The 27,411-nt window shown below is 38.6% G+C and overlaps 1 protein-coding gene across 10 annotated transcripts in view; it reads left to right on the forward strand.

Annotated features, from left to right (window-relative positions):
- The window catches only part of ESRP1 (epithelial splicing regulatory protein 1), a 56,537-nt gene extending 31,133 nt beyond the window's left edge, over positions 1–25,404 (forward strand). For 3 of the 10 annotated variants that reach the window (XM_027580205.1, XM_027580221.1, XM_027580213.1), the window contains 4 exons: positions 2,573–2,741; positions 16,184–16,334; positions 20,466–20,575; positions 25,066–25,404. In XM_027580205.1, the coding sequence (XP_027436006.1) occupies positions 2,573–2,741; positions 16,184–16,334; positions 20,466–20,540 (395 nt within the window). In that variant the 3' untranslated portion in view covers positions 20,541–20,575; positions 25,066–25,404. The remainder of the gene's footprint in view (positions 1–2,572; positions 2,742–16,183; positions 16,335–20,465; positions 20,576–25,065) is intronic. The other 7 variants (XM_027580235.1, XM_027580244.1, XM_027580253.1 and 4 more) reach the window with 4 other exon arrangements.
- Positions 25,405–27,411: the final 2,007 nt, after the last annotated feature.

Here is a 27,411-nt window from a genome sequence, read left to right on the forward strand (position 1 = left end):
TGGAATATAGTCCAAAAATAATGGAGAAAGCTGACTGGATTATGGACTTGATCCTAATAAAATGGAGTGTGTTAGGACATCACTTTCTGTGAAGAGGGATTTGTACCGATAAAACTATTTGATAAAAGTATTTTTCATAGAACATTCAGTGGGGCTTACTCCTTTTTTTTCCCCTTGGACTTCCTAAATGCTAATAATTCCATTCATCTGCTGCTTGCTGTTGGTGAATATCTTAAGAGTTGATGACTAATGAGTGTCAAGTTCTGGAAACTTATGATTGGGTTTAAGTGGTGTCTTAAAGTAATCTTAGTCCTATGTATTCTGTTCATAAGCCACTGGTAATGTCAGTAACTTTTGCGATTTCCTTGTGATAATCTTATCAAGCATTGTGCGATAAGGGAATTTCTTCATGCTGTCTAACCCAAATTATTCTGCTATGGTATTCTTTTACTTCTCTCTCTTCCTGGTTGAAAACTGGTCATTACTTTATTCATAAGACTTTGATTTTTTTCCTCTTTCCTCTCAGAAGCCCTAAGGTAATAGAAAAAACTTAAAATGCCTTTTTCCACATAAAAATAGATTTCCATGTCTTTTAATACTCCCCAAAAATTTTAACCAAAATTGACTAATTGCTATTTTAGTGGAAGAGTTCACTCATTAAAAAAAAAAAAAAAAAAGCCAATTGATACATGCTAATATTACGCCCATTCAACTGGACTTTTTTTTTTCCTACCAACTCACTTGAGGTGATCTCCTATTTTTTACAGCAAGCAAAAAAACTTAAGAGAAATTGCATGTTTTTCATCTACTCTCAACAACTAAAGAAGTTAAAATAGTGATTGCTTAATCCCCCATGAAGAGTTTCTTTTTAAATCTGGGAAAGAAATGCTGCTACATTCTCAGTGTTTTAAAGTTTTAAACTTTGTTTATTGAAATTTTAACTTTTTCACAAAGTTGAACATTTGAAGGTAAACTCCACTTTTCTAATCTAGGAATATACACATCTGATTCTCTTTTAGGAGTATAAGAATAACTGTCCTTTCATTTAAGGAATATCCAAACCTGAGCAGCCTAATCTATTATCAAATATTTCAACCTTTCTTTATATTGTCCTAAAATGAATTACTTAATAGTTTTGAAAGCAAGATATGGGCATAGGCTTTATAGTTTTCTATATGACTTAGGTGCCTCAATTTGTTCGGTTTGCCCTTTTGTGGAGTCTTTAAGGTCAGGAATCAATTTTAAAACTTACCTATGTTAAGTATCAAACATGCAGCACAATTTTGGTGAATTATGAAGCAGAGACCTAAAAGTTGAATATGAAATCAATATGACAGTCTTTGGTTTATGTAGCCCTGTGCAGCAGACTCTTACTCATCTCCATACACCTATAGAAACTCCTAAGAAACACAAAAGACAATAGAGATTTTCCTGTGAAAAGGTATCCTTTTCTGCTATTTGCAAAATATATTAGATGGTTCTATGTGTAAAAATTAAAGTCAAGAATTCCAAATTCAGGCAAACCATGCCGTTATCTCTTTTGTTGAATGCAGATGGCCTGGATAGTTGTGTTCATCCCACATGTTAAAGCTACCGAGCAGTAACTAGTGTGACTTAAAAGAGTTATGGGGCCTGGATTGAATAACTAGAAGATAGTAGAATTTCATCCTTTCTGTTTTCTCTTTAACCTGAGTCAGCATTTTGTCAGCTGACTCTCAGGAAGACTTGAGCATGGTTTTCTCGAGTTATTGTGCAGGCTGGGTTGTGGGGGTTTTGTTGTTGTGGTTATTGTCTGTTTTTTTAAAACAGGTCCAAACATGTAGATAAGCTTCAAAGCCCATCTTCTGGGGTTCATTTAGGTAGAAGTAATGCACAGTTAATCTGCTCTTAGGTCAGTTCACTCTGGCACCATCTATGCTTTGGCGTAATGCATGGAACTCGTGAAATCATTTTTATCCTAACCATTTTCATCTTACACTGTACTACAGAGTAGATAACAAGATGAAAGAGAAGCATAGCTCTCAAAAAAGCAGCAACAACCCAGCTTTTAGTGTGAAATTATACTAAATGTCAGTCCTGGGTTTTTTTCCTCAAAGGGTTAGTTTGTGCTACTGGCGCTCAGGAGTAGAAAACAAAAAATCACATGTCACAAAATGGTTTTTCCCAATTTCTAGGTCTTCAGGTTTTGAGATTATTTTTAGCTGTTATCTATATAATCAAAAGGAGATTGCTTGGACATTTTAATCAAATTTTGTATGGAAGATCAGGATTCAAGGATTGATGAGTTGAAGATTCACCAAAAGAATTACCCACCATTAAAAAAATTTTTTTTCAATCTTTTAGAAGATTACATATTTGAGGAATTTCACATTGTTACAAAAATTTCAGAAAATATTAAATATATACAATGAAAAAAGTTGCTTGGGATGCTAAAGAACTGGTCTCTTTAAAATGTATGTGTGAAACAAAATAAAATGGATGTATGCGTGGAACAGTCAGCAATGACTTTAAAGCAAGCACAAGTGTCCATTGTGACAAATGTGTCTCAAAGTCTCTCTCTTTGCTTATTTAGGCCTGTCTCCTCCCTCCTACACATTTCCAGCTCCTGCAGCAGTTATTCCTACTGAGGCTGCCATTTATCAGCCCTCTGTGCTTTTGAATCCACGGGCACTGCAGCCCTCCACAGCCTACTACCCAGCGGGCACTCAGCTCTTCATGAACTACACTGCGTACTATCCCAGGTAAGGTTCTGATGGAAGTGGAAATGAGGGACAGAAACAAAGGACTCCTTTGATAGGCAGTACCTGAGTTCACAAAAGAATATTGTCTGCCACTGAAGATTAGGATGGCAGGCACCAGCCTCTGTCCTTTCTCTGACCAAGAAGACTGTTTCGAGACCAAAATAAGTTTATTTTTTAACCATATATTGACAGCAGGATCTTTTAGGTTACCTATGTATACAACTTTCCTTTTTTCTTTCTCCTGTCTTCGGGTCATAAGAAAGTAGCACTGTAAGCATTGCCACAGCGTGGCAATATCATGTGCAAAATGAGATTTTTCAGTGCTTTCTTAGAATCAACATATTTTTAATCTGATTCATTCTTTTTAGTTTCTGGAAGGCAACAGGTATAATGGAGAGAACGCTATTGGTCTGAAAGTTGGGAGACCTGAGGTTTAGTCTCAGCTCTTAGCCTAACTGGGGCAAGTCACTTAACTTTTCTGGTTCTTATAAAATGATGAGATTGCCCATGTTTTTGGAAGTCCCTTTTAGGTCTGATAGCCTGTGATTCTAACTTGGATGTATAATGACCTTCTCAAATTTTCTTTTCAAAAAGATTTGTTTAGCCAGTCACCGGTTCATTATTAAAATTGTATTAAAATTAAATTACAACTTTAAAGATACATTTTTATTAAAATACAGTTTTACTTTGGCGCAAGCAATATTGCTCCAAATTTTAAAAATTACACCAGGCCTTATTTTTCCTTCCCCAGATATTTTGACTACATGTTTTGAGTATATCCACCAATATGTAAGTGAGGTTTTTCGATAAGTGATCTGGAAGTAACCTATCCGATCCCCATAGTTGCTATATCACGTTGTAGTTTTTTTCCCCTCTCCATCTAGTTTTCTAGAAGGAGGCAGAAACTGTAGAATCTCAGTAGCAGTGAAGCTTGTGGCCTCCGTTACTTACATTTGTTACTTTGTTAGGTATTTTTAAAACATTCATAAATGCTTTTGCACATACATATTCTTTATTCTGGGGAAGAATAGGGGGAAAGCCATAATAATTGTCAGTTGGCCATATTTTGAAGGTTTGAAAAGGCTCAGAAGCATGAATGATTGTTCGTGGTTGAGTACTGTGTCAGGTGTCTGGCCCAGTCCCAGTCTGTCACCTACCCTGGACCCTGTGACAATCACTTGCTAGTCGTGGGCTCTGGTTATAAGAAAGATACTTATCTACCTTTCTTACACCATCAGGATGTCAGGAGTGAAATGCATTGTTCCTCTGGGTGCCTGGTGCTGTTTTTCCTCTCTAGAATACAATTGCAGAGTATCCAATTCCACCATTGACTTGTAATCTGGACCCTGTGAAAAGAAGGAATCCCTTAGAAATAGCTGGCTGGGGGCACCTGGGTGGCTCAGTCGTTGAGCGTCTGCCTTTGGCTCGGGTCATGGTTCTGGGGTCCTGGGGTCGAGCCCCGCATCGGCCTCCCTGCTCGGCGGGAGGCCTGCTTCTCCCTCTCCCCCTGCTTGTGTTCCCTCTCTCGCTGTGTCTCTCTCTGTCAAATAACTAAATAAAATATTTAAAAAAAAAAAAGGAAGAAATAGCTGGCTGACATGGTAAAATGGGAATTCGAGTCTTGAATGGAAGCCCCAAAGTCAAGAGGAACTGACATTTATGGCTTATAGTTCCTGTCATTTTGGGCCCATGACTTTAGGTTAATTTTTTTCTAGTAGTTTTGAAGTTTGTAAGGTCCTCATTGTTACATATAAGAGTATAGACGTATAATGAGTAAAAGTAGACTCCCATTGTATACACCTCGAAGTCCAGAAGCGGTCCCCATTACTGGGTTAGTAATAAAGACGTGTGTGTACTTTTAATACTGTGGCATACTTAACATGTGTTGCTCACTTGTCCCTTTTGTGTTTTTTTTTTTTAACTTGCCGCTAGGTCATCGACATCTTCCCTAAGGAATATATATATATTTACCTCATTCTTGTAACTTCCACATGATGTCACAAGGGTGAAAATAACATCAGGATTTAACAATTCCTTTATTTTTAGACCTCTAATTTAAAAGAATTTTTCTCTGTTAAACAAAGCTCGTATTGATCTTTAAATACTTATATTTCTGTAGGACAATTTCACAGAAGGGGAGTTTTTAAAAAATACTCATTTTGAGAGAGTGCAAGAGGGGAGAGGGACAGAGGGTTAGGGAGAGGCAGAGTCCCTGCTGAGTACGGAGCCCAACTTGACGCTCAATGTCATGACCTGAGCCAAAACCAAGAGATGGATGCTTAACCGACTGAGCCACCCAGGCGCCCCAGAAGTGAAATTTTTAATTGAAGGTCATGGGTATTAAGTTAAAATTAATACTTTCTTTTTTCTCTCTCTTCTTTTTTTTTAAGACTTTTATTTATATGACAGAGAGAGACACAGCGAGAGAGAGAACACAAGCAGGGGGAGTGGGAGAGGGAGAAGTAGGCTTCCTGTGGAGCAGGGAGCCCGATTCGGGACTCGATCCCAGGACCCTGGGATCATGACCTGAGCTGAAGGCAGACGCTTAACAACCGAGCCACCAAAGGCGCCCAGAATTAATACTTTCAAATAACCCCTAACATATTACATTATTTTAATTGACATTTCCCTAATTGTGAAATTACCCACCCAAAGTGTTTAAACATGGGAATGTCCTCTTATTTATACTGCAAAATCTAGAATAATTTTAAAAAAACAAATTCCAAACTATAAAATAGTTTACAGTTTTGGCAGGATACTACTAATTTCTAACCTGACATGACTAAAAGGCATTTGAGGTTATTGAAAAATTGCTGTGTAAGTATTCAAGTGTATTTTGACCATATTCTCTCATAAATGGGAAAGGCTTAAGAGAGTGTCTGTGAGGCTAAAAAATGATATTAATCAGACACTGGAGTTTTTCTCTCTAAAGTTTTTAACATTTCCTCCTTTTTTATGAAATGTCAGTTTGACTTAATTCATGTGTTCATTACTTTAAGAGGTTAAGATCCTGATGTATTTTGCAGATTTTTTTTTATTTTTATTTATTTATTTATTTTTTATTTTTATTTTTTTAAAGATTTTATTTATTTATTTGAGAGAGAATGAGAGATAGAGAGCACGAGAGGGAAGAGGGTCAGAGGGAGAAGCAGACTCCCCGCTGAGCAGGGAGCCCAATGTGGGACTCGATCCCGGGACTCCAGGATCATGACCTGAGCCGAAGGCAGTCGCTTAACCAACTGAGCCACCCAGGCGCCCTGCAGATCTTTTTTTAAAGATTTTATTTATTTTGAGAGAGAGTGAGAGCATGTGCACACAAGTTGGGGGAGGGGCAGAGGAAAAAGGGAGACTCAGACTCCCTGCTGAGTGCAGAGCCCTACCATGCAGGGCTCCATCCCAAGACCCCAAGATCATGAGCTGAGCTGAGCTGAAGGCTGCCACTTAACTGACTGAGCCACCCAGGCACCACTATTTTGCAGTTTTCCTTTTTTTTAAAGTATGTCCCTCAAAAAGAAGTGGTTGGCTTTAATTTTTTTTTTAAGATTTTTTTTTTTAAGTAATCTCCATTCCCAACATGGGGCTCAAACCCACGACCCTGAGATCAAGAGTTGCATGCTCTACTGACTGAGCCAGCCAGGTGCCCCAGTTTTAACTGTTTTTAAAACTTCCAGTTTAACTTAGCAAACTATTATTTAGTACCTCTGTGAGATCTATTGGGAATGCAAGGATTAATAAAACATAGACTCTAGTATAGAGTGGCTGACAGAATGCGTATGTGACCCTGTGCTAAGTCAGTGACATCAGAGGTCTTCAGACAGAGGGCATTTGTTCTTATTTTATCTCTAATTTGGTCTTATTTAAAAATTTGAAGATAAACTGTCCAGTGGCTACTGCTCTGAGATATGGCATCTTTCATCATAAGCATTTGGGTTTCTTGAGGAACATTTAAGGAGAAAACATGAGCCATTTATTATTAAAGAAGTTTTTAGCAGTCTAAATGTGTGGCTGTGACAGTAACATTTTGAAGAGTAAGTGAAATAAAAGCATATGTGGTTTTATTTTCTGCTTATGGACTTTCCCCTCCCTTTTGGAAGACAGTTTCAGTTACCCAGTATCCTGGAGCTTAGCCAAGGATGCAAAGGAATGAGAAGGGTGGATACATTTATGTCCATCCTGCTTATCACTCAAAACTCCATTTCTATCACATCATTTCTCTCCAAAAGAAGAGTCCTACCTTTTATTCTCACCTTTCATATTTTTCTTAGAAAAGTACATTCTCCTTTTCACCAAAGCTGTAGCATAGATGAGAAACATGCTGATTTTTCAATCCTATGCCATCTAATTTAAGGAAAACCAGATTAACAAATGTCTTTATATGCATCACCTTACCTTTTGTAGGACACTAAATAAGTAACATATCACTTTGAACCAAGAAAGAGGGCAAGGGATATTTTATTCATGAGTGTGTTTCATTTGTGTGCCCATGTGAAAGATTTTTTTCTTTCTTGGGATAGCCATTTGTTATTCAATCACCTTATTTCTGCCTAAGCAATGAATATGTATATTTAGTAGTATTAAGGCATTCTGCACTATTTGGTTTGTTGTATAGCATTACTGTATTCTGTTCTGAAATTCTTTGCATTTGAACCAAAAAAATACCAACTCTCTGAGATGTCTATATTTTGTATTTTCAATGCCTAGCTTTCGAGATAAGTATACTTTCATTCACATGCAGTTTTAACAAATAGTGGGAGAGATCTCCTATACACTTTAGCAAGTTTCTCCCAATACTAACATTTGGCAGCCAGTTTACTTTCTTTTTCTTTTTTTAAGATTTTATTTATTTATTTGACAGAGAGACACAGCGATAGAGGGAACACAAGCAGGGGGAGTGGGAGAGGGAGAAGCAGGCTTCCCGCAGAGCAGGGAGCCCGATGTGGGGCTTGATCCCAGGATCCTGGGATCCTTAACCTGAGCCGAAGGCAGATGCTTAACAACTGAGCCACCCAGGCGCCCCAGCCAGTTTACTTTCTAATTTATTTGGTAAAAGTTTTCCGATAGGACTAGGAGAAAAGATAAAATAATCTTTAGTATGGGGTTATAGTTTTCTTGGTTATGAATGTAATTTTTTTATAACTTAAATATTTAGTGCTACAAATGCAAACTGGAATTCAGCATACAATGAAGTGATACCAGAATATTGTAGTAATACAATATGAAACAGTGTTGTAATAATGGAGAAGTGTCACATAATTTGTGTTGGTGGGAATGATTATAACCAAGGTTTTTCAGTTTGACAGTTCTGAATCATATAAGCAAGAACTGCTGTGGGCAGTTGACTCTACTGTCGGTGAGAATTTAGTATAGCTTTCATGGAAGAAGTAGTCATCTGCTAGGCTGAAGACTATTCATGTAATGAGCAGTTCAGGGATTTAAAATGCAAATATGCTTACCATTTTTTTTAGCATGGCAGAAAATTATAGTGCAGTGAACATCAAGGAAAAATAACCATTCAGAACACCTGATACAATTCGTTCTGATTTATAAATTTGTTTTTCTAAGAATTTTTTCTTAAATTTGAATCATGTTACTTTCGAGCATGTTAAGAAAACTCTATTATAGAAATTTTCAAACTCAAGAGATTCTATTTTCCCTACTTGTGACAATATCAATGTTTTGCCCGTCTTGTTTCATCTATTTCAGTTTACCCTATACTCCTCTCCTGGAATTATTTTTTATATATTTTATTTTTTCTTTTAGTAGGCTGTACATTCTACCCACTGGGCCAGCTAGGCGCACGCAAACCCCCCACCCCCAACATTTTGAAGTAGAAAACCTAGGGGTAATTTCTTCTTTTCTTTTTTTTTTTTTTTAAGATTTTATTTATTTGACAGCACAAGCAGGGGGAGAAGCAGGCTCCCCGCAGAGCAGGGAGCCCCATGTGGGACCTCATCCCAGGATTCTGGGATCATGACCTGAGTCAAAGGTGGAGGCTTAACCGAACCCCCCCCAGGCGCCCCCTAGAGGTCATTTCTTTCACCTACTATTTGTGTGCCAAGTATATCGTTAAGCACCTTATTCTCAAAGCACTGATGACTTTAAAGCAGGCAATTTAGTTAAAACACATGTGTCAATGTTGATAACCCTCTTTTACCTTTATTGCCTTAAACATTTCATTGGTATATCTTTAAGAGATTACACTGAAGGAGACCTAAAGGAAGAACTGACATTCGTCTATGAATTTTTATTTAACATTTTAGATTAATGATATTTGATTTTCCTTAGGTCTTTTATTTATTTATTTTAAACATTTTTATTTTTAAGTAATCTCTACACCCACCATGGTGCTCAAACTCAAAACCCTGAGATCAAAAGTCACGTGCTCCACCAACTGAGCCAGCCAGGCTCCCCAAGTTAATGAGGTCTTTTAAACTACCTTTTTGTTTTTCCCAGCAAAAGCAAAATGCCTTTAATAGGAAGCATTTTCCATTTAAATTCAAAATAACTAATAAACTGTCTCTAGAAATATAGCCAGTAATAACCAAGCTGGAATAGGGTTGCTTCTGGAGAGGAATTCTCATTTGCTGGGTGAAAAGAGTGTGGTGGAGTTACATTACTAAATTTGTACCTTCCAATAGAGCTGTACTCTATTCCCATTCAACAATAAGACAAAAGTGCATTTAAAAAACAGTAACCCAAAAATACCTTTAAAAAATAAAAACTTTTGGGGCGCCTGGGTGGCTCAGATGGTTGGACGTCTGCCTTCGGCTCAGGTCATGATCCCAGGGTCCTGGGATTGAGTCCCACATCAGGCTTCCTGATGGGTGGAGAGCCTGCTTCTCCCTCTGCCTCTCTCTCTCTCTGACTCTCATGAATAAATAAAAACATTTTAGGGCGCCTGGGTGGCTCAGTTGGTTAAGCAACTGCCTTCGGCTCAGGTCATGATCCTGGAGTCCCTGGATCGAGTTCCGCATCAGGCTCCCTGCTCGGCAGGGAGTCTGCTTCTCCCTCTGACCCTCCCCCCTCTCATGTGCACGCGCGCGCGCGCTCTCTCTCTCTCTGTCTCATTCTCTCTGTCTCAAATAAATAAATAAAATCTTAAAAAAATTATTTAAAAAAATATTAAAAAAATAAAGATAATAACTTTTGGGGGCACCTGACTGGCTGAGTCGGTGGAGCATGTGACTCTTGATCTCAGGGTTATAGGTGCAAGCCCCACATTGGGTGCAGAGATTACTTAAAAATAAACTCTTAGTAACTTTTGTGAATATGCCTCTTTGGAAATTATCTTCTGTTTCTTTGCTGAAGAGCAGAAAATACCCACAATCACAGTGCATTTTACTTGCTTCATCTAGATTTTTTTTTAAAGTAAAATCAGTGGCCCATGTGGGGCTCCAACTCATGACCTTGAGATCAAGAGTCACATGCTCTACTGATAGCCAGCAAGGCACCCCTCAAATATTATTTTTAAAAATGTTTTATTCTAGGGGCGCCTGGGTGGCTCAGTCAGTTAAGCGTCTGCCTTCAGCTCAGGTCATGATCCCAGCGTCCTGGAATGCAGCCCTGGGTTGGGCTCCCTGTCTCCCTCTCCCTCTGCCCTCACTGCCCCCTTCCCCCGCCGTTTCTCTGGCAGGCTCTCTCTCTCTCTCTCTCTGAAAATCTTTAAAAAGAAAGTTTCTCTTCTAAGAGGATCAGTTATGTTGTTTTGTACTTTCATTTGAGCAATAAGATTCCCTTCAAAATAATTACTAGGGGCACCTGGGTGGCTCAGTTGGTTAAGCACTGACTCTTGATCTCAGCTCAGGTCTTGATCTCAGGATCATGAGTTCAAGCCCCATGTTGTGCCCCGTGAGCTTAGAAAAAAAATTTTTTTAGAAAAAAAAGTCCTACATGAAAATTGACTCCAGCCTTTACACTTACTGGGATTCCAAGTGTTTCTCCACTTTCCAAATACATGGTCTTTGTAACGCAGTGGTGTTAGGAACGTTAATACAAAGGCTCTGCAATAATTTTGCAAGGCGGTGTGTGTTTCCTGTGTTAATGTGTTGTGACTCATCAGAGGGGAGAACGTAGTTCTCTAATCTTTTCACTTAATCTATTTCTCTAACAGCTTAGATAATACTTTGATCCTCTCTTTTCCAGAGAAATACCGCAAGTCTTCAGATTATGCATATTGTCATACTACAACTACCTCTATTTTGAATGTCATCTGATAATATTAATTAGTATTACCAATGTTTAGTAGTTTGTAATTAATACATGAAGGAAGTGTATTATAAGGCTTGTTTTCAGTAGTGTGTATTATGAGTATTCTGATGTGGTAGGCACCTTGGCCCCCAGGATTTTCATATATCTTTCCCTGTTCTGCAAAGAAAGAAATCTTTTTTTTTTGAGGCGGGAGAGAGAGGAGTGGGGGCAGAGGGAGAATCACAAGCAGGCTCTCCACCCAGCATGAAACCTGAGGGTCTCTTGACCCTGAGATCATGACCTCAGCTGAAACCAAGAGTCAGACTCAACTGACTAAGCCACCAGGTGCCCCTTTAAGATTTTATTTTACTTATTTATTTTATTATTTATTTGACAGAGACAAAGCGAGAAAAGGAACACAAGCAGGGGGAGTGGGAGAGGGAGAAGCAGGCTTCCCAGCGAGCAGGGAGCCCAATGTGGGCTCGATCCTAGGACCTTGGGACCATGACCTGAGCCAAAGGCAGACGCTTAACAACTGAGCCACCCAGGCGCCCCTTTAAGATTTTATTTTTAGGCAATCTCTACACCCGACATGGGGCTGGAACCCACAACCTGGAGACCAAGAGTCGCACGTTCCACTGACTGGACCAACTAGGCACCCCTCCATTTTACATTTCTAACCAGGAATGTATGAGAGTTCAATTTGTCCACAACCTTTTAAACTTCTTATTTTCTTTTAACCATTTTATTGGGTATGGATTTGATTCCTCATGGTTTTGATTTACATTTCCTTAATGACTATTGATTTCGAGCATCTTAATATGTGCTTTTTAGCCATTTGTACATTTTCTTTGGAAAAATGTTAATCCTTTGTACGTTTTAAAACTGGATTAGTTTTCTTTTTTTTTTTTTTTAAGATTTTCTTTCTTTGACAGAGATAGAGAGCCAGAGAGCACAAGCTGGGGGAATGGTAGAGGGAGAAGCAGGCTCCCTGGGGAGCCTGATGTGGGGCTTGATCCCAGGACCCGGGATCATGACCTGAGCTGAAAGACGCTTAATGACTGAGCTACCCAGGTGCCAGTTTTCTTTCTTTCTTTCCTTTTTTTAAGATTTTATTTATGTATTGGAGAGAGAGAGCACAAGCAGGGAGAGGGGGTGCAGAGGCAGAGGGAGAAGCAGGCTTCCCACTGAGCAGGGAGCCCAACACGGGCTCCATCCTAGGACCCTGGGACCATAACCCGAGCCGAAGGCAGACACTTAATGACTGAGCTACACAGGTGCCCCTAGTTTTCTTATTTTTCAGTTGTAAAATTTCTTTATATATTCTAGATGAGGGACCTTATGAGATGATTTATAGATAACTTTTCCCAGTCTGTGGGTTATCTTCCTTTTCTTGATGGTGTTTTTTTTTTTAAGATTTTATTTATTTATTTGACAGAGAGAGAGACACAGCGAGCAAGAGAGAACACAAGCAGGGGGAGTGGGAGAGGGAAAGCAGGCTTCCCGTGGAGCAGGGAGCCCGATGCGGGGCTCAATCCCAAAACCCTGGGATCATGATCTGAGCCGAAGGCAGACGCCTAATGACTGAGCCACCCAGGCGTCCCTTGATGGTGTTCTTTAAAGCACAAAGTTTGAAATTGTGATGAAGTCCAGTTTATCAGTGTCTCATTTTCTCATTTATAGTTCTATTGTAATATATAACCCAAGGTTGTGGAGATTTACTACATATTCTTTTTTTTTTTTTAAGATTTTATTTAAGAGAGAGAAAGAGAGAGCACATGGGGGGGGGTCAGAGGGAGAAGCAGACTCCCCGCCGGGCAGGGAGCCCGATGCGGGACTTGATCCAGGGACTCTAGGTTCATGACCTGAGCCGAAGGCAGTCGCTTAACCAACTGAGCCACCCAGGCGTGCTTTACTACATATTTTTGTAAGAGTTTTGTAATTTTAGCTCTTATATTTAGGTATCTTTAACTTGGATTAATTTTTTTATATAGTGTGAGATAGAGGTCTCAATTCATTCTTTTGCATGTGGATATTACATTATTCCAGCACTATTTTTGGAAAGACAACAGGCATATCTTGTTTTATTGTGCTTTGCTTTACTGCACTTTGTAGATACTGGGTTTTTTACAAATTGAAGGTTTATGGCAATCCTGCACCATCTTTTTCACAGCATTTACTTCATTTCTCTGTTGCATTTTGGCAGTTTTTGAAATATTTCATAGTATTTTGTTATGATCTGTGATCAGTAATTATAACTAGCTGAAACTTCAAGTGGTACTTTGCATTTTTTAGCAATAAAGTATTTTCAAGATATTTCCACTGTGTTTTTTAGGCCTAAAGCTGTTGCACACTTAAGACATTACAGTATAGTCTAGACAAAACATTGTGCACTGGGAAACCAGAAACTTCATTTGACTGGCTGTATTGTGATACTTTATTGCAGTGGTCTGGAAATCCACAACATCTCCCAGGGTTTGCTTTTACATTCTTTCCTCACTGAATTGTCTAGAACTCTTGTCAAAACTCGAATGAACCATAAATATAAGGGTTTATTTCTGGTTACTCAGTTGTATTCCGTTGATCATTACCTACCTTTATGGAAGTAACACACGGTCTTGATTACTGTAGTTTTATAGTAAGTTTTGAATTCAGCAAATGTAACTCCTGCTTTGTTCATTTTCAAGAGAGTGTGGCTCTTCTGAGTCCTTTGCATTTCCTTGTACGTTTTAGGTTCAGTTTTTTTTTATTCTTGTTAAAAAAAACAGTTGGAATTTTGATAGCTACTGAATTGAATCTTTAGGTGCATTTAGACAGTATTGTCATTTTAACAATATAAAGTCTTCTGTTTGTGAACATGGGCTGTCTTTCCTTGTATTTAGATTATCTTTTATTTTTAAGCAATGTCTTTTAGTTTTCAGTGTACAAGTCTAGCTATTCCTATGTTAATTTTTTTCCTAAGTGTTTTTTATGCTATGGTGAATGGAATTACTTTCTTATTGTCATTTGTGTTTTCACTGTAGGGTATAGAAATGAAATTGATCTATTTTATGTGTTGATCTTGTATATTAACTTTACTGAACTGGCTTTTTGATTTTAGTTTTTTTTAATAAATTATTTTCTACATAGGGGTTTACCTTGTCTACATCTTATCATTTTTTATTTTATAAATTATTTTTGTTGATTCTTCAGTAATCTGAAAGACTTCGGTATTTAGGTTGTTAGAAAAATTCTTAGTCTCATGTCCTGTCAGGTAGATACACAATTGTTTAATTTTCCTTAATATGCCTTGTGTATAGCAGGAATCCTAATACAAAAAACAAGGATATGATTCCAAGTTTAGGCTTCATGAGAATGGGTGCTACCTTATAGATGCTGAACATAGTTGTCACTTAAAACCTTACATTTCCAGTTGGATAACTTTTTTCTATTTTGTCTTTGTATTTTGAATGTATTCGACACCTAGATTTAATTTATAGGAGATCTTTAGCCAAAGGACTAGACTGTCAGGACAGAGCATGGAAGTAAGTTGTATACTGTGGAAACAATCTGAGTCTCATAGTCAGTGTGGAAAGTCTAATAACTCAAATACACAGAGAAGGCTTGGTGGTCTTTGTGAATTAGGGTTAGTATCTATCAGGCATTTGACATGAGCAAAATATGGTCTTTGAATGAGTGAATGGTGGTTGAAAAATCTGGGTGGTTCTTCTGGTTTGTTGAAGAGCTAACTGGTTGTGTGACCTTTGGGAAATTATTTAACTCTTGGTTTCTGTTTCTACATCTGTAAAAATAGGAGGTGTGTCTGAGTGATGGCTAAATTTCTGCTCAGGTGTAAAGTTCAGCATTCCCTCTGTCTCTGCTCTCCTAGTTGCACATAGATTGACTGTTAGCCTCTAGTAAATAGACTCTCCTCATACAAAGTTGTAAACATCTCGCAAATGACTCATGCAAACAAGTTGAGGATCACTGCTTTATAGATTTAAAAGGTTAAGGGCGGCTTGATGTCAAGTAATATTTTCAGGCTCTAATATTTAAAAAATGATGAAATGGAATGATGGTTATGGAAATAACATAAATTACTTCATTTTATGGTTTATGGAGTAATTTGGTATATCATTGAATCTGAAGAACAGTTCTGTGAAACTAAGAAGGTGCTATTATCCCCGTTTTGCAAATGATGAAATTGAAGTTCAGAGAAATTAAGTGACTTGCTCAAAGTTAATGTGCTAATAAAAAAAGTGGAATCTGGAACTATATGCACATCTGGCACCATTCCTATTAACCCATCAGTTAGGATTATGTAGGAGAAATCTCAAAGATTTTTAGTCCCTTCCATTATGTGTTTACTTGTCTTTGAAATTGGATAATTACCTAGATTTATAAGATTTAATAATCTAAAGCTGTGGGTCTTTATTGCCTTTAAGGTAATAAGGTCCTTAAAAAAAATTCCCCTATATGTTTGCAGTCACGGCTATCTGGCCACTAATTGTGATGGAAAACAGATTGGGTGGGGTACAGGATGAAACTAATTTCATAATATGGTAATCACTTGAGTTGCCACATGAAGAATGATTATGTATTTACCTGGCTTGTTCTCCTTGGAGGTAATTGCGGCAGATATGCAAGAGGACACAAGCATCAATTTTCCCCTTGTGTTAATGGTGATTGATTTAATTTGTTATGTGTCCCTTCCAATTTACTTTCTTCACTACCTTTTTTTCCAGTCAGGTTGGAAGAACTAACTCATGAGTGCTCTAGTACTTTGTGTTTTGTGCTGTACAATTGCTTGTACATATGGGTAGAACAGTCTATTCTTTGGAGCAATAACTGGATACTTTCTGTCTCTGTGGCTATGGTTCCTAGGAATCCTTTGAATTCATGCCTTTTCATGCCTTACTATTCTGGTAACTAGCCAGTTAATCATCAATGAACTGGGCTTTGGAAGTGGTGCTTTGTGGTTGAGTGACTGTGAAGGTTTAATTCTCTCCTTCCTGTCCCTTTAAGAAACTCAGAACTGGATTTCTGGGGAAGCCTTGCACTTAACTCTATATTGACTGTTCTACTTTTCAACTTTTGACTTTTGTGGAAATGTGGGACAGATCAGCTATGGTGTTCTTACCTGTCTTGGGAGAGATAACTGAGAATTCTAAGAAAGATCATCTTGAGAATATGTTTCCTTAAATAACCAATGTTTTTAGAGTAAATATTGGACGTTGTCTATTCCTATTGGTTTACTGTGCTTTCTCTCCCTTTAGCCCCCCAGGTTCGCCCAATAGTCTTGGCTACTTCCCTACAGCTGCTAATCTTAGCGGTGTCCCTCCACAGCCTGGCACGGTGGTCAGAATGCAGGGCCTGGCCTACAATACTGGAGTTAAGGAAATTCTTAACTTCTTCCAAGGTTACCAGGTCAGTAGCTTAAAGAAGAAAAATACACAGTGCCCTTATTACTTAAGTTGATTTGCCTGAAGAATGCAGCCAGGAAAGAAGCAGATTCTCTGAACCTCATGTGTACATGTGCTGATAGATTTGCTTACAGAGGCAAAAAGAACCAGAGGCAATGTCAGAGGGACTAGTCATGTGAGTGCTAACTTCAAACTCAGCCCTTTGACAAGATGATGGCTTTTCTGTGCTGTTCTACTTGTGTCAACATAATCTGTTGGTGCTCTTTTTGAAAATCGGGCTACTTTGGGAAAGCTCTTCAGAGCACACAGCAGTGTGGGTCTTTTCATCCAGAATAGGGTTGGCTGCTAAGGAGTTTTCCTCAAATTAGTCAAATTCTTGACTAACAACAACAAAAGTGTACTTAAACATGAAATTTGAGTATTTTAAAAAGTGATTAGAGGCCTCTCTGCCTAACCTAGAAAAAAACAAAGGAGACTCAATGAATCTTTAGATGCTAACTTATTAAAATGAGCTGTAGGATAATTAGCCTTTTATGAAATGATCTGCTGTAATTCTTGTAAAACGAGTATTCAATCTTACCGGATTTTTCTACAACTGCCGGTGTCCATCAGTTGTTTTCTGGCTCAAGCTAAAAAATGAGATGTTTCTTGATAAGAGCTCTTTAACAGGAAGCAAAATCTCCTCAGTGCCATCACATCTGAGCAATCTTTCTTTCCACAAATGACATAATTACCTAGAACCTGAATTCCTTTCCTGCAATGTCTAAAAATCTGTATCCTGAAGCTTTTTTATTGCATCAATAGGAAAAATTATCTTTCTTCTTGGAGCTGAACTTTGCTTGAGTCTCTAGAGTTGAAAAGTGTTTATAGACATAATTGTCAAATCCTAAAATAAGCCTTGAGCGTTTACAGTACAGCGTTGTCCAGGTTGTGCCTGCAGAGGCTGTTTTTGCTGTTAGAACGGGTTTACAAGCTTGATATCCATGAATCATGGAGGACTGTGGAGCTCAGCTAAAATGATCTCAGTGGAAATACCACAAACCCACCAAGTTACTGTAATGGTCTTATGGGCTTTTAACATAGAGTATTTTCTGGCAAATGAAGAAAATCTAATGAAGGTTGGACAAAAGTGTCTTTTTGTTACTGCCTGGCTTAATGCCTATGTGGTGAGAGGAATTGAGGTGAATGACTTAGGCATCGTGATGTCGCATTAGGACCCTCTGCTTCCTGTGGAGGGTAACTGAAACTGCTGATAAGGCGGACTATTGGAGAGACTTTGCTTCTTCCTTAATCCATTATGCTGCCTCTTGGGAGCTCCTGCAGGACTAAACAAAGTTACTTTCTAAAGTTCATATGAGATTATGAAAGGAATAGAGAATTTTACTGAAGGCTATTGAAGAAATTGCTTAATGTGACCAAGATAAACATTTGAGTTTCAATATTTTCTTCCAATGTTTTCCAATTCTGGAAAGTTACAAGCAAAGTTTCAGGTTTTAGGGGTCAGCTGAATTAATTTTCTTTTTTGTTTTGACTAATCAACTTTTCGCCTTCAACTGAATAGAGAAGTAAGTGATCATATACATAAATTGGTTATGACATTAAGCAAAATTGCTCTTATTGTGAAGAGTTCTATGGCTGGCTTTTATGGGTATTTATTCTACCAGAAACAAATAAGAGCAGTTATTTCTAGATTTATAGCTAAAAGATGGACATGCTTCAGAGTTGAGATCAAATAAGTTTGTAGCAGTTTATTTTCTAGTAGCTTCTTGGGAATCATTGAAGGTTAGAGTTATCTGGTATAATCAGAAGTAAGAAGATTGTGCAAAATTATTTCATCTCAAGGCATTTGGGCTTCATTCCTGAAGTGCTTGAGTTTATGAACTGGATCAACGAATTAGGATTATGTAGGAACCCGGGGTGCTTGGCTGGCTCAGTTGGTAGACCATGCTACTCTTGATCTCACGGTGGTGAGTTCAAGCCCCAGGTTGGGCCGAAAGCTTATACTTAAAGATTACATAGGAACCTCACCCAATAAGTATATCAAATTATTCCAATGTCTTTAGTAATTTCAGCTTTAAGGCAGTAACTGTGCATGCATCCGAAATCTTTTGTATCACATCACTCTTACGTAAAGGCTCATATTTTCTGTCTTTGAGAGTCCATGTCACCTTTTTTTTTTTTTTCTTTTTCCTGTACTCCATTATTTTGGTAATAGCCACTAGCTATAAGATTTCAGATTGTTTAGACATAGCCTTACTGTAAGAAAAAATCAGTGGAAGATGACTTAAAACTGTGTTCTCTTAAGTGTATTCTGTGTTTGTCTTTATTTACGGTGTATTTCTTGCTATTTTTTATCTAATGGGAGGTTTTCATTTGATTTCTGGTTATTTATGATTATTATATGGTTATGTAAGATATAATTTAAACAAATAGGTGGTAATAATTGGTTGAGTGAATGAAATCTTTTGATAGTTTCTGATTCTGCCTTTAAAAAATATCTTGAGGTAGGGGTGCCTGGGTGACTTAGTCGTTAAGCGTCTGCCTTCGGCTCAGGTCAGGATCCCAGGGTCCCTGGGATCGAGCCCACATCGGGCTCCCTGCTCTGCGGGAAGCCTGCTTCTCCCTCTCCCACTCCCCCTGCTTGTGTTCCCTCTCTCGCTGTGTCTCTCTCTGTCAAATAAGTAAATAAAATCTTTTAAAAAAATATCTTGAGGTAATAATGGCATATGTCATTTTCTATAAACATTATATTTAAATATAATTTTGGATGTATGTTTCTCCTACCCTTAGCAAAATTACTTGTACTGCAGTTTGTTTGTTTTTTTTTAAGATTTTATTTATTTGTCAGGGAAAGAGAGAGAGCGCACAAGCAGGGGGAGTGGCAGGCAGAGAGAGAGGGAGGAGCAGACTCCCTGCTGAGCAGGGAGCCCATGCGGCGCTCGATCCCAGGACCCTGAGATCATGACCTGAGCCGAAGGCAGACGCTTAACCGACTGAGCCACCCAGGTGCCCCTTTGTACCGCAATTTAATGTTTCTGTACTTCATACTTGGAGAGGGGGTGTGAAGCCAGAAAGGTCGAGGATTTACAAAGAAGGAAGAATTCTGATGGCCAAAGGAAAATGCAGGAAATGGATTCTGCTATCAAATCTGTAATTTTGTAGGGTCACCTGACTGGCTCAGTTGGAAGAGCATGTGACTCCTGATCTCGGGGTTGTGAGTTTGAACCCCACATTGGGTGTGGAGATTTTAAAATATATATATATATATATATATATATATATATATGAAAAAGTCTATAATTTTATAAAGTTAAAGTGCCTGGGTTGGGTCCATTTTGATAAATGAGATTTATAGAATGAGAACAGACTATATCAAGACAAGCTACCATGAAAATATTTGGTCAGGAGAATGTCATTCTGGTTATGAAAATAAACCCGTATCTATATTTTAGTTGATGGGCCTCTTTTTCTGGACTGTCTGGTATCCTTTCATAATTCCTTTAACTTTATTTGCTCTTTGCTGGTATCCTTTCATAATTCCTTTAACTTTATTTGCTCTTTGCTTTACCATTTACTGTTAATGGGTTTGCATTTTCAATAGTGCTAGTTTTTGTTTCTTCTCAAAATACTCTAATCAGTATCTCTTTGGGCTTCTCACTGCTGATATTTTTACTTGCTGTCCTCCTGAGAGAATTAGGCTGATATTCCAAGTAACAGCTAATATTTAAAGTTCACAGAGTTGTTTGCAGAGGCTGGGCGTATTGTACAATACCTTGCAAATAGTTGGTACTCAACTCTTTCGCATCTAGTCACACCTGTGGTATCATGGAAACTGTACCCTTAGCAAGATCTGAAAGGTTTGGTGTTTATTGTGTTAGGGTATTCTTTTCTTATCCCTATGTTCAATCGAACGAACTTCCTAAAAGGAAGTTTTATGGTATTTAGACATGTTAAGTAGGATGTGGCGACTTGGGATTTGTGGTTATGTATGTGGCTTATACCAGTGTTTTAACTTGTTTCCCACAGTCTAAATATAGTATAATACTGTTAGTAGATCTATTCAGTTGAAATACTAATCATCCATAGTGGCAGTTTGTCCATCTTTTGATCCTGTTTGTTCTAACTTGCATTTTAGTATGCAGCCGATGATGGATTTGTACACACAAATGACCAGGCCAGGACTCTACCCAAAGAATGGGTTTGTATTTAAGGGCCCCACCAGTTAGACCATCCTCAGAAAAGAAGGTAAGGTACTATGATGTGAAAGCTAAAGCATAAAGTGTCAAACAAAAAGAGAGAGAATCTGAAAGTATTTTTTATGAGTTGGGTGAGAAGTTTCCCCTTTTCTTTAGTATGATGTAGGAGGGTCAGAAATCCTGGAAGAAATGGGAGACTGGAATTCAGTGTGTCACCCAAGGAGACAGTATCTAAGCAACATTTATGGATAATAGTTGTATGTTATTTTGGGCTCAAGGGAAAACTTTTCCATCTGGAAATCCATTTTGCTGTATTTCATGTGGAATGCAGGTTGGGTATGCTTTTTGTTTTTGTTTTAACTGTAGTAAAAATCACATAACAAAATCCATCATTTTAAGTCTACAGTTCATTGACATTTAGTGTATTCACAACATGTGTAACCACCATTTCTATCTAGTTCCAAAACCTCATAATCACCCAAAGGAAACCCCATGCTCATTAAGCAGTATCTCTCCTATTTTCTTTCCCCATCGACCCTGGCACCCAGTATGCTTCCTGTCTGCATGGATTTGCCTATACTAGATATTTCATATAAATGGAATCCTACAGTATGTGACTCTTGTGACTGGCTGCTTTTCACTTCACGTGTTTTTGAGGTTCATCCTTGTTGTGGCATGTATCAGTGCTTCATTCTGTTTTATGGCTGAATAATATTCCATTGTATGGATATGCCACATTTTGTTCATTTCTCTGATAGACACTTGGGCTGTTTCCACCTTCTTGCTATTGTAAATAGTGCTGAGATGAATATTTATGTACAAATCTTTGAGTACCTGTTTTTAATTCTCTTGGGCATGTATCTAGGAGTGGAATCACTGAGTCCTATGGTAATTCTATTGAGTTGGGTGTACTTTTTTCCCATTTCTTTTTTTCCTTTAATAGTGGTAAGTATAGATAACATAAAATTAACCATTTTTAAGTGTATAGTTCAGTGGCATTAAGTACATTCACATTATTATGTAACCATCACCACCATCTAACTTCGTCTTCTCGAACTGTATCTCCCCTTTCCCTCTTCCCTCAGCCCCTGGCAACTACCTTTCTATTTCTGTTTCTATGCATTTGACTATTCTTGGTACCTCATAAATAACACAATATTTGTCTTTTCATGATTAGCTTATTTCTGTTAGCATAGTGTTTTTAAGGTTCATTGTCTAAATCTAGAGGGAAGGAACCCTGATAGTTTTTGAAAATAGTTTTTTAATTGGTAAACTTTTCTTAAAGGATACTGGCTTTCTGTGTGAGACTGCTTGTGAGAGAATGTATTGTGGGGACATGGTCAGGAATTGGTGTGGCTTAATTTCTTCATATTTTATTATTGAGTTTGCTGAAATTGGTTTCCTGGCATACCATCTTCAAATTTTGTTACCATTTTTATGGCTGCGGATCCTATGGGCCTTAACCATATGGATTCTAAATTGGAAAATGTGGTTACTAGTAGTAGAATGTTTACCTTGAAAAATGACAGTTGGGGTCTTACACTCTACTTCTGAAGTTTTAGAAACCTCAGTTTTGGGGTGGAGGTGATGATTCTCTGCCATTTTCTGTGAGGTTTCAAGATCTCTTGGGTCCCAGAGAGCACCATGCCCAGATACTTTGCAGTGGGAAGTGGGGTATTTTCTAGTCTAGTTCACAGTAATGGGAGCACATTAATCTAGCCTTCTGATACTCTTTTTGGTCCATACTTTGTCATTTGAAATGTTCTTTATTTAACCTCTAAATGTTGTTTATGAATTTGATAAGCATACTATCTATATAGTAAAATGAATATATTGAATTAGAAATGAAACTTTTTGCCATTACATTAGAAATACCCTAAATTGAGTATAACCATTACTCACCTTTGATTCTGTCTTATGCTTGGGGTCATGACAGAATAGCAAATCAGGTGCTCTGTTAAAACCCAGATTTTTGGGACGCCTGGGTGGCTCAGTCGGTTAAGCATATGCCTTTGGCTTAGGTCATGATCCCAGGGTCCTGGGATCGAGTCCCACATTGGGCTTCTTCCTCAGCAAGGAGCCTGCTTCTCCCTCTGCCTGCAACTCCCCCTACTTGTACTTGCTCTCTCTCTCTCTCTGACAAATAAATTTTATTTATTTACTTGACAGAGAGACACAGCGAGAGAGGGAACACAAGCAGGGGGAATGAGAGAGGGAGAAGCAGGCTTCCCGCTGAGCAGGGAGCCTGATGCGGGGCTCCATCCCAGGACCCTGAGATCATGACCTGAGCTGAAGGCAGACGCTTAACCACTGAACCACCCAGGCGCCCCTAAATAAAATCTTAAAAAAAATTTTTTTTTTTTGCATTTTATTCTAATATCAGATTAATCTGCTTTTATATTGAGAATTATAAAAAATTTACATGGGGTATTTTGTGAAACACTTGGCATAAGTTATAAGTTATTTAATGATTTCAGCAACTCTGGGAGGTAAGGATCACAAAAGTATTGTGTGCTCATTTTAAAGAATTTGGAACATATAGACAGGTACAAAGAAGTCTAATAATTCCATCCTCCAGAAATAACCACAACGAATATTTCCTTTCAGCTTTTTTGTATGCCCTCATGCAGTTTGGACCTAGTTTCTTTTCCCCTTAACCTTGTAGTATGACTATTGTTTTCAACTCATCTATATTAATAATCAGATTTATCATCACCAGTCATCTCTTACACCAATAGAGTGCCTTATGCTCTTAAACATTTTATACCTCCAGTGCCTCTTGAGTCTTATCACAGCACTGTGAGGTATCGGGGCGGGTGCCCCATGGTTCCATATGACAGATGAGGAAGTGAAACCCAGGAGGCTGGGTAACTTTCAGAGTCATACATCTTATGACCAAGCTGACCAAAAGATCCATCACTTCTAGTTTCAGTCTTGGTACTCTTTTTCATTGAGCAAATAAGAGCATGGCAGAGTAAGTACTCGTAGTCGGCTGAACGGCGGTCCCAAATATATATCCATGTCCCAATCCCTGGAACCTGTGACTGTTACCTTATCTGGCAAAAATGTAAATTAAGGATCTTCAGAGAAGGAATTTATCCTGCATTATCTGGGTGGGCCCTTAATGCAAAAGGCAGAAGGAGAATGGGCAGATAAAGGAGAAGAGGGGGCAGTACAACCATGGAGGCAGAGACTGGGATGATGCAGACATAAGCCAAAAAGCACCTGCAGCCATCAGAAGGTGGAAGAGGCAAAGAATGTTCCCAAGAGCCTCTGAAGGGTATGCATCCTGGCTGATAACCTTGATTTCTGACTTTTGGCTGTCAGAATTGTGAGAGAATAAGTTTCTGTTGTTTTAAGTCACCAAATTGTAGTAATTTTTTAAAAAAGATTTTATTTATTTGTTAGAGAACACAAGCGGGGGGCGGGGGAGGAGGAGTGGCAGACAGTGGGACAAGCAGGCTCCCTGCTCTATTTAACCAACTGCCACCCAGGCATCCCATAGTAATTTTTAAAAAAGACTTGTTTGTTTGAGCGAGAGAGAGAACGCGCTCTTGCGGGCATGAGCAGGGGAAGCAGGAGAGGGAGAGAGGATCTCCAGCAGATTCCCTGCGGAGCATGGAGCCCAAGTGTGTTGTATAAATGAAATAGCATAGTGGAACCAATCTGTGTTCAAATTCTGGACCTGCTGATTACTGGTTTAATTGCTCTATGCCTCCATTTCCCCATCTGCCTAATGGGGATGACATGGTAATCTTATAGGGTGGTTGTGTGGATAAATGAATTAATCCACATAAAGGTTGTTAATCAGCAACTCACATGTAGAGTTCATGTTTCCTATAATGTCATGCCTCATTGCCTTTTTTTTTTTTTTTTAAGATTTTATTTATTTATTTGACAGAGAGGGGCAGCGAGAGAGGGAACACAAGCCGGGGGCGGGGGGTGGGAGAGGGAGAAGCAGACTCCCCGCTGAGCAGGGAGCCCGATGCGGGGCTCGATCCCGGGACCCTGGGATCATGACCTGAGCCGAAGGCAGATGCTCAATGGACTGAGCCACCCAGGCGCCCCGCCTCATTGCTGCTTATTCAAATATTTTTGTTTCACATTATTTGAAATTTCTTGTATTAGAATTTAATTTTTAAAAATTGTCAATGGTTTTAATAGTAGTATCGAGCCTCTAATATCAGAAGAATGCTGTGGTAACTTGGGAACCCAGACTGAGGAATGTCTGTGTGCGTATAGACGTTGTAAAATGGTCTCTCCACAAAGGAGCTGAGTGAAGTATGGAGGTGAAAACATACACATTATCATGCATGGTAATACATAGGGTAGGGAGTTGTGGAAATTCCAGTTATCACAAACTTCACTTACCAGCACTGTACTCTGAGAACTTGCCTTGTGAATGCCAGCTATGTATAAAATAAAAATTTGGACTACCTAAGGCTTTTTTTTTAAGACCTTGTGTCATTCAAAATAATTTTTTATAGCTCCCAATAATTGAAAAATTTGGAGACTATAATATTTCATTTTTTTTTTCAGTGTTTGAAAGATGTATGGTGATCCTGAAACCGTCAGATATGACAACTTCTAGCAACTTCAGGGGAAGTTTGTCTATACTCAGGCTGCAGTATTCTCAGCAAACATGATTGGACAGTGGGCTTTTGCCCTATCTTTTGGTAGAGTAAAAAATTTGAGCCAGTGAAGCCAAATCCTTGTAGCAAGCAGCATGCCTGGCTCCTTGCTGATTGCAAATAGGCATTTAAAATGTGAATTTGAAATCGGGTGACTCCATTACTTCCAGCTAACATGGCATCATTGGTGTTTCCTAAGTTTTAAGTCTTGGACAAAAAAAATACTAGTGTCTACCATCTCCATCAAGAACTCTGTTGTGGAAGCTTCATTTGTGTGTTTCCATTTTTCATTCTCCATCTCCCTGTCTTCTGCACAAGTGTGCCCTCTCACTAAGTAATTCAAGAATAAGGTCTTAGAATCCATAAGTCACAAACTTAAATAAAAATCGTATTTTCCCACTCTCTTGGCCCTCATGATGTCTTAAGAGTTAAACCAATGAAACTGCCTTTTAAAACACCTTGGGATAAATCAGAAGACCTCATGCACCCACCATCAAACACTCCTAGCTTCAAAGTTCCATCTTTTTTTCTCAGCAGGTACCATTGTAAATAAGAATGAACTAGGGGCCAAAATGCAAAACCAAAAATGAAGCAGCTATGTGTAGTTAGTAATTTCTAGTTTAAACTGTAACTGAACATTGTGGCTTCATATGTATTATTTTATATTGTACTTTTCCCATTACTGATGGTTTGGACTTTAATAAGAGAAATTCCATAGTTTTTAATATCGAAAATGAGAAATTTGAACAGTGTATTCTAGAAAGCAAGATACTAACTGAAGTGAATGCTTGTATATATTAAGATAGAGCCTTAAATTTTTCTCTCTAATGCCTTAACTGTCAAATAATTAAGACTTTTGAAAGCCTAGGATTGTAGTCAGCATGCTGGACCAAGCGGTAGACACTAAAGCCGTTATAGCAGGTACTGATACTGTCAGTGTTCAGCACTGTGTGTTTAGCTGTGTTTATGCTAAAAAGTGCAATATTAGACACTAGCTAGTTAGTACGGCTGTCTCCTACAACTCCAGAGAGGAAAACAGGATTTGATAAAGTGCACACGTGTCTTTAAGGTACCCCTGTTGTCCTTGGTTTGGATGCAATGCTCTGCAGATTCATGTGGCTGCTATTTTTATTTCCTTTGCGTTACTTTGATTAACACCTTGAACGGAGAGCCAAACATTCCCTCTTCCCGGGACCAGCCACGGCCCTCTAACTGCAGTAGGAAAAAAACCAAATACCGTTTGGTGTGAAAATTGGTGACACCTGGCACTTAAGATCAGAAAAAGAGTTGTTTATACTTGATGCCTTAAGATGCTGTCTGCCCAAAGCTCTGAAAGACTTTAAGAAAGTAATACCACACTACTACTGAGTTTTCGTAGAATTGTTACATTTGATAATAAAATCCACCTGTTTAATCTCAAAGTGTGTGTGCTTTTTTTATTCCTGGAAGAGTTGGGGTCATGGCGGGAGGGCATGGGTAAGCCATCTTTTTCCGAGGTGGTAGGGTTTTTTCTGTTTGCCATAAGGATTTGTAAAAGCCACCAAGGATAAATGCACTCCAGATATAGTTCAAACAACCACACTTTTTTTTTTTTAAGATTGATTTATTTGACAGCACAAGCAGGGGGAGTGGCAGGCAGAGGGGGAAGCAGGCTAACTGCTGAGCAGAGAGCCCGATGTGGGGCTTGATCCCAGGACCCTGAGATCATGACCTGAGTCAAAGGCAGACGCTTACCCAACTGAGCCACCCAGGTTCCCCCAAACAACCATCCTTTAAAAACATAAATCACTGAAACTTTGATTTTGAAACGTTTAACTGTTAAAGCAGTCAGATCATTTTGTCCTTGCATTTTATTACTGGTGCTCTACTTGACAATTTAAAAACCTAATGTAAGCCACAGAAAACTAAGAAGACGTAGCACTTTGTTTCTGAACCCCACACAGTCCTTTATTCCAATTACTCTTTCTTTGCCCATATGGAGTTGTGCAATATTCTCAAATCCAAATTCTTTCCAGTCTTCAGGCTACAGTCAAGTCTTGGCTGAGGTCTGCTATTTCAGAACTGTTGTGTATTGTCAGGATCACTTGACATACATAATCTTGTTACAGAGCTCAAGTGTATCAACTCTGAATTTAGATTACAACCTCACGGCAGGAAGTATACCTGTATTTCCCTCTGTCTAGCATATTTCCGTTCACTCCGCCCTTGTGAAGCATTCACAGGATAGGAAGTTGAGTTCACCTGGAAAGTTTTT

Source organism: Zalophus californianus, chromosome 4, assembly GCF_009762305.2.
Source record: "Zalophus californianus isolate mZalCal1 chromosome 4, mZalCal1.pri.v2, whole genome shotgun sequence".
In the NCBI taxonomy this organism is placed as follows: domain Eukaryota; kingdom Metazoa; phylum Chordata; class Mammalia; order Carnivora; family Otariidae; genus Zalophus; species Zalophus californianus.